The 13,170-nt window shown below is 27.0% G+C and overlaps 1 protein-coding gene across 1 annotated transcript; it reads right to left on the reverse strand.

Annotated features, from left to right (window-relative positions):
* Positions 1–363: 363 nt before the first annotated feature.
* On the reverse strand, positions 364–5,068 carry LOC119689585. Its single transcript, XM_038104452.1, has 3 exons — positions 4,901–5,068; positions 1,209–1,268; positions 364–1,150 (listed from the first exon to the last, which is right to left on the reverse strand). Exons 2-3 carry the CDS (start codon positions 1,258–1,260, stop codon positions 453–455), a joined length of 750 nt encoding a protein of 249 aa, XP_037960380.1. The 5' UTR covers positions 1,261–1,268; positions 4,901–5,068; the 3' UTR covers positions 364–452.
* Positions 5,069–13,170: the final 8,102 nt, after the last annotated feature.

Here is a 13,170-nt window from a genome sequence, read left to right on the forward strand (position 1 = left end):
ATGATATGTGATATTTCATGAGTTTTTCTGATTATATACTTCTCTACTTAACTACTTCCTTGCTTGTGAGTAGAAATGATTTCTATTTAGGAAAGCTATTTTAATGAGAGTTATGAGCATCGGCGGTACTTTTCAGAAGAAAAAGTCGAAAGACTTATATTACTTAGTAATATTTTTAACTTAAGATTGCATATGCTGTTATTTTTCAATTTCCAAATAGAATCAAATGTATTCTAAACACTAAGTTATACGAAAAATATATTTATTTTATTTTTAATATTTAACATTTTTTTACTGCGAATTTTAATGTGAGTTATATTAAAAAAATGCATCTTTCAATAAAAGTTAATAACAAATATGGATTTTATTTTTTCTTTTAACCAAAGATGAACTTAATTTTGTTATTCTTTTTTTTATTAAAAGATGCACATCAGCTGCCAAATGATATTTGGTTATTTATAATGATAGGATGTAAAGCTGGGTTTGAATTTTTCAATTTCCGCATGTATTGAAAGTCTTGATTTGCCTAGCGTTTCTATAAAAATATTTTCATCATCGAGACGTGAAGAAAGTAGACCAAAATTTTTGTTTCCAAGTTTCGTTGCATTCGAAAGCTGGGCTGAGCAACCGTAGACTGATCCATAGCCAGACGATCGTTTAACTTTGTTGTCTTTAGTACCAATACGTTTATCCATAGCATCTTTTGTAACAATATCCTCAGCGGAATTATTCTCAACAGCAATTGCAGTTGTTGTTAATTTCGTAACTTTTTTTACGAGTACACCTTTAAGAGGACCTCTCGGTCCTGATAATGAAGAGCTTTTATCAAGTTGAGAAGTACTCCCTTCCTTGAATATGCTTCCTTCTTTACCGAGCAGATTTTTAGGTGTTTCAGCGTCATCACCTTCTTCCGCACTATTTGAATTTTTTTCATGCTCAGAACTACTCATAACACTGCCTTGAGATATATAAGCCTTTGTGAGGAATTGGATTTTAGGTATTTTGACCATTTTTTCGCCATCAGTTGCATGCATAGTCTTGTAACTATAATAACGTTTATAATTGGCCTCATTTTGACCCAAATTTCCAGTAATTGGACATGGAGAACATATTTGGAACCAAGAAAAAGCACGATCGTTTTGTTTCTGATCTTCAGATAAATTTTTATTATATATATGACTCAATATGAATATATTTCCAAGTATTACCTTGTGTGGTCAGGGCCCTCATAAACGTGCTTCGTAATATTTTAAAACTCATAATGAAATCTTTATGAATTTTGGAAAAGAAAACAAAAATTATTAAAAATATAATTAAAAGCAACGCAATATATGTTTATAATTAAAAATATCTAATATTTATAAAGAAAATTGACAGTTAAAAGTTACATACTCTTTTTAATGGATACAATTTTATATAGATATTATATTTTAAATGTATATATTTATATCATATTTTTTTAAAATAGCCAGCAAACGACAGCGCCATATGTAAGAATTGGACGTGCAATGGTTGTGTATATTCAATGTGTAATATCTGTACGAATCAATATCTTTTGTCAAACACCCTTTTGCAAGAGTAGAAACCAATATAAGCCTTATATGTTGTATTATATATATTTTAAATTCTAACACAATAACCCCTCCTTTTTTTTAATTTTTTTTTTCACAAACTCAGGTTAATTAGGTTCTATAAAACTCGGGGCCTCTGTTAATATCGGGTTAAAGCATAATTTATGAGCATTAAACCGATATTACCAGAGACAGAGGTTTTAAAGGGTTATTAAAAATAATTTATCTTAAGAGATACGATTTTGCTTCAAATGCTTAAGGTAATGCTCCAAAACACTTCAAAATTCTTTAACATGCTCTCTTATTTTGAAGATGAACAGGACATCTTTACAACCTGAAATTCATCAACGATATCTCTGCTTATCATTATTCTCATATTCTCTTCAATAATTTGACTTCAATAAGGTACTTTCCAAATGCAAATGGATGAATGGAAAAGTGTGGACTTTGTATAATACTTAACTACCTGTGTTTGTTTCACCGATGTCTCAAAATCTGAAAATGTTATTGAATTTGGGTTCAATCTACTCGTTTTAATGTTCACAAATTTTTTTTAGCCAGAAATGTATGTAACCGAAACTTTTCCAATAAATATCTAAAAAGTCGAAAAAAAAATGCCAACATAATCACATATCCGACTAGTTACGCTATTATAAACTCTCTCCAATATGCCAACATAAAACATTTAAAGAGTTTGTTATAAGTTCAGCTGGCTAGTATGACCAAAATGACACTCGTTTGGATATCAGGTTATTAGGGTTTTGACGCTTGCAAAACATCTTTCAAGCTTCATAGTATTTGAATTTTTTTTGTTGAAGATCGAGTATGAACTATTTCCATGCACTAATCCAAAGACTCACGGCAACCTAACCAGGTAGTTCATGTAAGTAGAATCTTAAGATGAAGCTTAAAAAAAAAACTCCCAAATCTCTCAAAAATAAAATTAAAAGACCGCAATACTTGCGGTAGAGTTAAACACCCTCTTATCACAATACTTTACCTTGTAAATGTTATTATTACCTTAAACAGTTAATAGACTTAAATTGTGTAATATAGTTTAGGAGTCTTTCTCCGGGGAAAGCATGTTAGACCCTCCTTTTTATAACGCTAAGTAATAAGTGCATCACTGAAGGGTAATTTAAATTTAAATTTTGATTTCAGATTACAGATGTACTTATGTACTTATTCTCATCGATATTAAATTTTATTATAAAATCTGCTCTAATAGAGCAAGTGGTCAAAAGTAATCTTATTTGAAAGGTCCTTAAGAAGTTGTCAGCTTAAACAATCGTTTAAAGTGTTGTTTTACAATAAGGACGAGGTTTGTAATTTACTACATAAAGAGCAGTTCATGATCCATAAAGTTATCTAAAATTAATGTAAAGATAAAAAAATTAAGTATCTATAAAATCATAACGTTTATATCGAGCATATATATTTGACGGGGTCTAATATCAATTTCATCCAGTAGTTCTGTAGTTTACAAACTGAAAGCTTTTATAATAGTTTATTAAAAAAAAAACAATTCTTGACAGTCGTTTATTACAACATTGTGATCAATTCGATCTGGTTATATATAAGTATTTTAGTACATGAGACTTAAAAACGCCTAAGACTTAAATATTGCATTGGTTCTTGTTAGAATAGAACGTGTAAAACAAAAACACCTTAACCATGGTTACAAAGTTTCTAGTTAGCATATCCAATACTTCTCGATTTTGGACATATGAACTAACTGCTTTCGGATAAAGGTTGAGATCCATAAGATCACAAACATGTCATATACATTGAAATCATTATTATTTATACTACAGTCATATATATATACCATATATATTTATCTACGGTAAACCAAGATTAAAATAAATATATAGTATGCCCTTGTCTTACAAGAATTTTTGACATATACATTTGTGTATAGTAGATTTGTAGGAAACATATTTTAGAAACTCTTTGAAAATACTAATAAGCCTTTGAACTATAATTATCACAAAAGTAGAGAACGATTCTGAAACAACCTTTAACATATAATTTGATATATTATATAGTTATAAAGCAGTATCAACACTGTAATTAAATATCGTAAATATATATAACAATATATAGAACTTTTCATCAATGTTTAGCTCTATTGGGAGGTTTCTTTCAATAGATACGCGGTTGTAAGAGAGATAATGGAGAAGGTGTTGGAATTTTCTCTGGAAACAGTAAATTATTATAGGTTTTCCGATCGCTGAAGCGTCTATCAGGCGTGAGTTGTTGCTTAAAGCAGTTAACATCTTGAACATAGTTACGCTATTGAACAGTTACACTGCTCTCAAGTCATTGAGTTTAGTTTAAGTCGCATTTATAACGAGTTTTGATTACTAAGCATCTCTGAACGATATATGTTAGCGACGCCGTTCAACAATTGTTTTTCAAGAAACCCATTTAAAGGCATATCGCTAGGACAGTTGCTAGTTAGACAGCTAGGATGCTGCAGAAATACATTCAGAACATTTGAAAGATTCTGCCAAACCTGTAGCATAACATAAAAAGTTATTAAGATCTTTCTAAATTAAGTAATTTAAAAATAGTTGGTTAGATTTAATAATTAGAAGTCGTCTCTATGTAAATTTCCTAACTTCACTTAAAAAAAAAAGTAATTATCTAATGATTTTAGACTAATTATGAGGGGATTGAATTTATGTTCGAATAGTTTTTACACCTTTTATATCACACTGTATTTATACAAAGTGCATGTGCAATAAAGGGAGGCAGTTTTAGTCAGCTGAAGATTGACGCTTAGGAAGCATCTACAGTTTTATTGAGAGTTTTAAATAGTTCTGAACGTTTTTAGCTTTGTACGTCAACACAATGGGTTCTAGCGACTAAAACCATATCTAGAATCACCATAACAACCAAATCTAACCAGTGTATGTCTTTTGGTACCGAATTAGTTCTCATGTCATTACAAACATAGTTTTGACCTTAACATATATTGTAAGAATATTACATATAGATTTTACACTAAAGTCTTCTACTCTGATTAGAATGTAGTCCAACAATATTTTAATTAATATTTGAATTAATCAATTTAATTGATAAATTAATAAAATAATAGTTTTTTAAATAAATTTTTAGTAGTCGTGCCTACACGCTGCTAAGCAGAGAACCAGTACTATGGACCGACAGACGGACAGCGAGCTTAAGCGCTTACCGTATAAAATTTAGTTGAAGAAATCAACTTACAATAAATCTTGTTTGCTAGCAGTTAGTATTAAGATGTCGTGCAGATTTCGAAAATATTCAAAATTTATAAAATTTGCATACAGAGTGTACATATTTACCTTAATAGTATTGGCACCTCTCACTATTGAAAATGGTAAAGAATATCTCGTTTTAGACTTCCAATTATTTCAAAAATTTTCTATATTAATTTGCGTACTCCTTCATTTGAAGGATTAAATTTCGGCTTATTATTGTTACATCTGTTATATATCAAAAATATGTTATATATATGATATTTGGTTTTAACTGTCTACATTTTTTGATTTTTTGTTTTGAAATGACATATAATATAAAGTGAACTACTTATGTAAGTTAAAAATAATATACATTTTTTTCTTTTGTCAGTTCAATTAAAGTGTTCTATACATATATATAGAATAATACTAGTAGTAAAAATGCTGAGCTAAAATATGTATCGTATTCAGTGGAAAACAGCTAGATTATACGTTAAATGTCATATTCTTATAAAAAAAAGAAAGAAAACAATTTTTGAGACGATTAAAAAGTACGCTATTCACATGACAACACTTAATCCAGCTATCAGAAGCTAGATTAAATCAGCAATAATTCAATATTTTTTCTGATTTGATTGAAACATCCTAATATGAAAATTTATAATTTCATGAGAAAATATGTAAACAAAAATTTGTGCAAGAAAATGAAAGTTTTTTTTACCTTACTTTCTCAAAACATGATTTGGAAACAGCAAACACATGTACAACATCAATAACTTAAGCCAAATTAGGGGTTAATGAACATTAACTTATGCTGTGTGAATAGCGTATAACATTAATTTACTTTGTTATGACACCAGTTTAAACTTTAAAGAGGGATAAAATTATTTCCGTCCTTAGAAAATTTAGAGAAGTATATCCCAAAATCAAGTAATGTTATTAATTACAGTAGCAATCTATGATTAGAGGTTATCAATAACAACTGGTATCTGATATATATACGTAAGTAAGTTAGTTTTCTATAAACACCGATTATTTGTTTTTGTATCATGGATACAATAGCTTCTGTATCTACATTATGCTATTTTTCGAAGTGAAAAAAAGGTGTAGAGCCTTTTTAACAGTTGAAATCAAACTTTCTTATGGTTAGTGGCCAGTATACATGTTCCAAACTACAATTCAACACTAACTTTTGTCTGCTTGTTTAGCAGTGATTTCACTTATACAAACTGGGAAGGACTAGAAGATGTGTAAATGAGGTGAAACACACATAACCTAGAAGAACACTATTTAGAAGGAACCTTGTTTGGTACAACAATTTGACTCAAAACAGTCTGTTAGATATTTACCATTCCAAACCGCTGTTTCATTTTTGATATATAAGCTTTAAATCACATTTAACATTTTCGTTGAGATGCTTCATTGCAGAAACAGACTACGTCTAACGATGGTGTCAAAAGTCGCCTTGAAATCCACTAAAAACATATATAATTTGCGTTTGCTTTGGAAGAACTCCTTTGAAATTAATGTGTACGGTAGTGTATGATTTCCTAAAACCTGCCTGATATTCGCTTAGTAAGTGATATGTTTCCAACCAGTTCGTTAGTCGGGTAAGAAGAATAGAGGTGAATATTTTAATGATTACATTAAGAAAATATGTACCTCTGTAATTAGACGAGTCATGTTTATCAACTTTTTTAATAATGAAAAATAAAATATTTTTTTGAAACTATCAGGTGTGTTCTCTGATACAAAAACACTATTGTAGGTAGCTGTAAAATAATTTATGAATTTGGTTGACGCATTTTACAGAAATTCCGACGGTACTCTATTTACAGCTGGTGCTTTTCTGTTTTTTATTCGCTTTATAGCAGTCATTGCTTCGATTGTGTTTATTTCAAGATCCAGTTCCTGTTCTGTTGAGTAGACCGACACTTTTTCATATAGTAAGCCTTTCAAATGGCTAGCCAGTATATTAATATCTGCTTTATTAGGTTTGTATGACTTGGATCCATTTAGTTTTCTGACTAGAGCCCAGAACTCAAATACATACCTTCTTAGACTAATTCTAATATGAATTCTTTGTTTTTTTTAACAGTTCCTCAATTGAAACTATCCCAATATTCAATATTAATATATTTCCCATACATTTGATGTGGCAGATATCCGTCATATTAACATTATTTATATAAAAAATTTTAACATTAAAAGTATATTTTATTATGTTATATCTTATTATGTCTTACTTATCTTATAAAAGATAAGTAATAAACTTATCTTAAAACCCTCATTAACAGGTTCCTAATTTTATAACTTTATACTATACTTATACTTTATACTTTATACACTAAGATATCAAGCTTCTTTGATATTTTATTTATAAAATAAATATTAAATTATTAAATAAATATAAGTTATACATAAAGTTTCGGAATATCCAATAAAATAGTAACTAATAATCTTTAGAAGTTTAGATTAAGATAGAAGACAGTGATTTATTCTAGACTACTTACTATGAGTCAATTTGTATATTTATATCTGCATATCGATGATCCATCTTATTTTTTATTAAATTGCGTAATTAGATTTTTCGAATATTCCAATTATGCTCCTGAAGTTTTTCATGCGGTTAGCTGCATTGCCTGTTTTCGCACTGCCTGCTATATCCATGTTCATACTACCCCTGTCGATTTTTTGAAAAGTATCTTACAATTTCACTTTTGCAGGACTGACAGCACATATTCTTAATAAATGCAAACCAGCAAATCTGGAAAATCTTCCCTTTGTCTAAATACACTTCCTTCTTTACACAAAAAGCGCTTTTTCGTAATTTGCATTTTTTTTGTAAGAACTTTAGTTTGATAATAAATGTAAGCATTATAAATTATATATTAGTTATCATTAGAGTGAATAGATGTTTGCATCAACTTTTTCCTGGTGGTATCTTTTGTTTAAAAAGTATCAGTGTTTAACTGGTATGGCAACATACTTTATTGTAATAAGGAAAATGCCACATGAAAATAACATAACATTAAAAATTTTAAATTTAGTTTAAATTTTGGCAAGTATAGTAATTAGTTCACTCTATATATTATATCAAACATGCCATAAGACTTACAAGACTCGAAATCTATTTACTAATTGTATAAATTTTAATTATTCTTAGTGGTCTTCAAATTGAATACTTTAAATACAATTTTAACTATGTGATATCACTATTTTAATAAGTATATGTTACTTATGTAGTTCTTCAATACTCGTAGCATATTAAAAAAAACATGAAAATGGTCAATACATCCATCAAACACACATTATTCACATAATCCACATTATAATTGTATATTTAATTCATAATTTATGACAAATAATATAAAAAATTTTAATCAGTTCGTGGAATTAAATATAATTCAAATACATATTTGTAATTCTCATTCAATTGAAATAGATAGCTCCGTAAATATTTATAAGGTATAGCATGTATAGGTATAAGTTTAATATAATATGAAATGTATGAATTTTTTTAAAACGTAAAAATTATTTAATATATAACAATTTTTAGAAATTATAGCATATAGGAAATACATTACAATGGTCAATGCATCCGCCAAACATACAAAATCCAGATTAAAATTGCATACTTATTTCATAAACTTTGACAAATAATATAAAAACCTTTAATCTGTTCATGTTATAAAGTATATTTCAAATACATTTTTATAATTCTCATTCAGTTGAAATTGATAGCTGAGTTAATATTTATAAGGCATGAGACAATAGTTACATCAGTTTAATGCAATGTAAGAAATGGATTTTTATTAAAAGAAATATAATAAATATTTTATATTTTAATAACCAAAAAAAAAATTTTTTTTTTAAAAACAATTTTGTTATTTTTTTTTTAATGCGGGCTTGTTGGTCAACAGCTAAATAATGATCTTTTAAAAAATATTTATTTGTTTTTAAAGATTTTATTTTTACCAATATTTTGACTATAATCTATAGTCATCATCAGGGTACTATATAATTTAAATACATATAATTATATATGAATATATTCATGAATATATTTTTCCTATATATATATTATTTTTATATCTATTGTGATAGTATTGTATAAATATTTTCTATATACATATATAAATTATTCATGTTTTCGATTTTAATGTATTTGTTTCTATATAATATGTACCAAACTATTGTTAGATGTATTTAAATTATATAGTATCCTGATGATGACTATAGATTATAGTCGAAATATTGGTAAAAATAAAATCTTAAAAAACAAATAAATATTTTTTAAAAGATCATTTTTTAGCTGTTGACCAATAAGCCCATATTAAAAAAAAAAAATAATAAAATTGTTTTTAAAAAAATAAAAATTATTAAAAAAAAAAATGTAACATTTTTAAAATAATGTTAATTTAATTTGGCTTGCAACTATTAGCATATATTTCTAATATTTCCTGCAGCTTTTATTATAATTTACAATAAACTAAGTTTCGATTTGGAAAAATATTTTTTTTTTCTTGTTATTATTCTGTATATAATAATTGAAAGTTAACTAATTTGTGTATTTGTGCCAAGTTTGTTGTTTGAGTTTCTTGTTTTTTATGTCAATTTAAAAAACAAAATGAATGCTTACAAAATCCTAAATTTAAAAAAAAGCTATTAGTATTAGTTAAAAAAATTATTAAAAGGAGTCCGGCTTATGCAGACAAAACGCCTTTTACTCTAAATAAATGAATACGAAAAAAAAAAAATTAATTTAACAACTCAAATATGTAAACGAAGAATTTTTATAAAAAATAACTTAATTTAATATTATAGCCAAAAAAATATATATATAAGTTTTAAAAGTAAATAATAAATAATGCAAAAAATCTGTACTAAACCACAAACTTAAAACTAAATAACCATAATAACGAACTTCAAGTAAATTATATGAAAAATGCCCCGAGAGAGAGAACTGTAACAATATTTCCCAATAGCAAAACACCGAAGACTAATACAAAAACAAAAACAAAAACAAAAACAATACAACAAAAACAATACAACAAAAAACCAACAACACCAAATACTGCAGTAATAATTGTAACAAGCATAAACTATAACATTAACAATAACAACAAATAACACACAATGTACAACTAAATAGAAAAACCACCCAGAAAACCTACCTTACCAATGTCTTAACATTCGTTTGTTAGGCCAAGCGGCAGAATTATAACAACGCTGCAGCTTTGCATGCAGCCAGTCAACTAGTCAGTCAGTAACATTAACATTAACAGCTAACAGCTAACACAAACAACAAATGCAGACAAAAATTATAACAAAAACAAAAACAACAACAATGAACAGCGAACAACTTGTACAATTTAAGTGTTTGTCGTCAAGTGTCGAATTCTCCTAAGCTTTTTATATTGATTTTACTTTCAATTGCTTTACACAATATACGTACATATATTTGGTCAGCTATGTTTTATTATTGCTGTTAATTCTATTGCTTTTGCTGTTGCTGTTGCTGTTGCTGTTGCTGCTTCTATTATTACTGTGTTAAAACCAACTGCTTGTTCTGAATTGTATCAACTGCTTCTGTTTATGTTGATTTGTTTGTTTCTTTGTTCTGAGCGTTGTACGAGTAGTTACGTTTAAACATATTTAGCACTCGTTGCTGTTGCTGTTGGTGTTGCTGTTGCCATTACTGTTACTGGTTTGTCTTGTATGTAATTTGTGTATAAACGAACAAAAAAAAAAAATTAAGTTAATTTCTTAATGAAAGCATTGAAGTATTGAAGATAAAAACAATTTGCAGAATATTTTAAGTCTCAATGTAGTTAACATAGCAGTGTTTATTACACATGTTACCGTTTTGTTCATTTATAATAATTTATTTATCATTTTATATTGGTCTTAATAAAAATTGTTTCTGTTTTAACATTTACATCGCAATTAATATTTACTCGTAATTACAGTATAAAATAGCGTGAAAAATTGCTGTAAAATTCATGTTAAATTAACTCTTTAATTTTAATGCTTCTCTTAAGTATGAAATCGAAAGTATAGTAGCTACACGGAATTACGTATAATGTACCTTTTATATATACAATATTTTAGCAATTTCTTTAAGAAGCAAAATTTATATTTTTCTATTTAATTTAATTAATGTAAATAGTTTAAAAAGTATTTATAGTTAAGACAAAGAATAATCTTAAAAATAATAATTTTTTTTATTTTTAATTTTTTATTTAATAAAAAACTGTTACTATTATACAATGTATGTACATAAATATTCATAAACAAATCTCTAAATTTTTACTAACTGTTATTAGCATTAATTTAGTGATTTGATTATGAAATAGTTTTGGCAAAAAGTACTTTCTGGTATATTCCCCATACCACAATCTTGAATATGTCTCTGTATAGTGGTTAATATATTAAAATAATATATTCAAAGGTCCATACATGTGTTAAGTGTAAGTTTAAGAGTTTTGTAGTATGCATCGTTTAACAATCACTGAACGTATTAAAATTGTGAGAACTGTTGTAATTACAGAAATGGTGATAATTTTTTTGCTTAGAACTTTTGTTTTTCAGTTGGTTAATGTATCATTAAATAAAATTCTGATATTTTTGGCAGTGAAAACCTTGAAATAAGCAAAAAAATAACATCACATCTATTAAAATTAGCTTTTGTTCTGTATGTGTAATGATCACAATTACTTTTGAAAATAAAGAAGGTATAAGACAAACCTTCAATCCCGATAATATCAGTATTATGCTTACCAATTGTGTTCGGGGACAGTTTAAAAACATAGAAGTAGAAAAGGTAAATGTGGATGCAAAAGGACGGCACCATCATAAGTCACAAACCACATGAGAAATTTTCCCAATAATTCAACACACGTTTTAATGATGGAAATTGGCTGCTAAGGTTGTCACCAATAGACGTGTTATCATGGACGTGTTATGCAAATGGTCGTGTTTATGTGGGCAATACACGAATTCTCAAAGTTTTGATAACAGACATCTATAAAGTTGTGAACTACCATACTTAGTGATAATTATAAACCGACAAGTTAACAAAATTTACCCCAAGCTGATTTAGTAAAATAGCCCATGAAGAACATTTGTGTGAGGCTTTATTCCACATCAAATCAAATCTCATCTAATGGCAAAGTCTAAACAATATACTAAAATAAACATTTAAACAAAATTGAAATTACAAGTGCATTTAATTTACATTTATTTCTGGAATCACAAAATAAATTACCCTATAGATAACACAAAAAAAAATTCAATTTATAACACGAAAAAAAAGTAGTTATTGTGTATATAATAAATAATAAAACATTAATAACCATTATAATAAATTACTGTATAAATTTGAAGAGATTAACTAATAAAAATTATTAAATAATAATTATTTAATATTTTATTAAATGCAATCAAATAAAATTTTCTCTTCAAAATTGTTTTCTCTTATTTATGTTAACCGCAAATCGAAGCTTTACCACAGTTCACCTTGTACGCATAGGTAGCAGCGCCGTCAACAATGAGAAAAATATATGTGGTACCTTATTAGTGCTGCTTATGTTAAGCTGCTAGCTGTTATATTATTGCTGCGCTGCAGCGATTCTGTTTTATTGCAGACTTCGCTATAGCACGATTCACTGTTAAAATCAAAACCGAGTCTTACTGTTAAGTTCGTTAGTCAATGGCTGTGCTTAGCTTACCTTAGCATAGCTTAGACAAATCAGTCTTTAATAAGTGCTTCGATTGATAGCACTTCGTGGTTTGGTCGTTCGTACGAAAATATTTAAAAATTAAAATTTGTAATTTTAAAAAATATTTTTTAAATTTTATTTAATTCCGTATAAGATAAACTTAAAAATATTTGAAACACTTACGTGCAGAGAAAAATAAAATAAATATATTGAATTTTATAAAACTACATCATTTTGAAATATTAAAATTATATTAAAATTTAAAGTTATTATTAATAATATTTAATGAAGTTATTCAAAAGGATATTTTCAATAAGAATAAAATGATACTTAGAATCTTGTTCTATGAGTCAAAAATTTAAGCCAAATAAAAAACACTTCACAAAACAGCAATCAACATGAAATTAAATTAAAATTTATTTAAATTAATTTTTATATTTAAATTACATATTTAGTGTAATTTTAACTTGTTTTGTCAATTCATTATAAAAAACAAATATGTGCCTCATTTGCGGTTGAAAGCCTCTTTTGCAATGCAACAATTTGCAAGAAATAAAAGCTATATGAAAAACATATAAGAAAAAATTAACAAATAAAAATAAAAATAAAAATAAATGAAATACGTTAAAATGAAAGTTTTTCTACTATTTA

This window comes from Teleopsis dalmanni, chromosome X (genome assembly GCF_002237135.1).
Source record: "Teleopsis dalmanni isolate 2A chromosome X, ASM223713v2, whole genome shotgun sequence".
Lineage (NCBI taxonomy): Eukaryota > Metazoa > Arthropoda > Insecta > Diptera > Diopsidae > Teleopsis > Teleopsis dalmanni.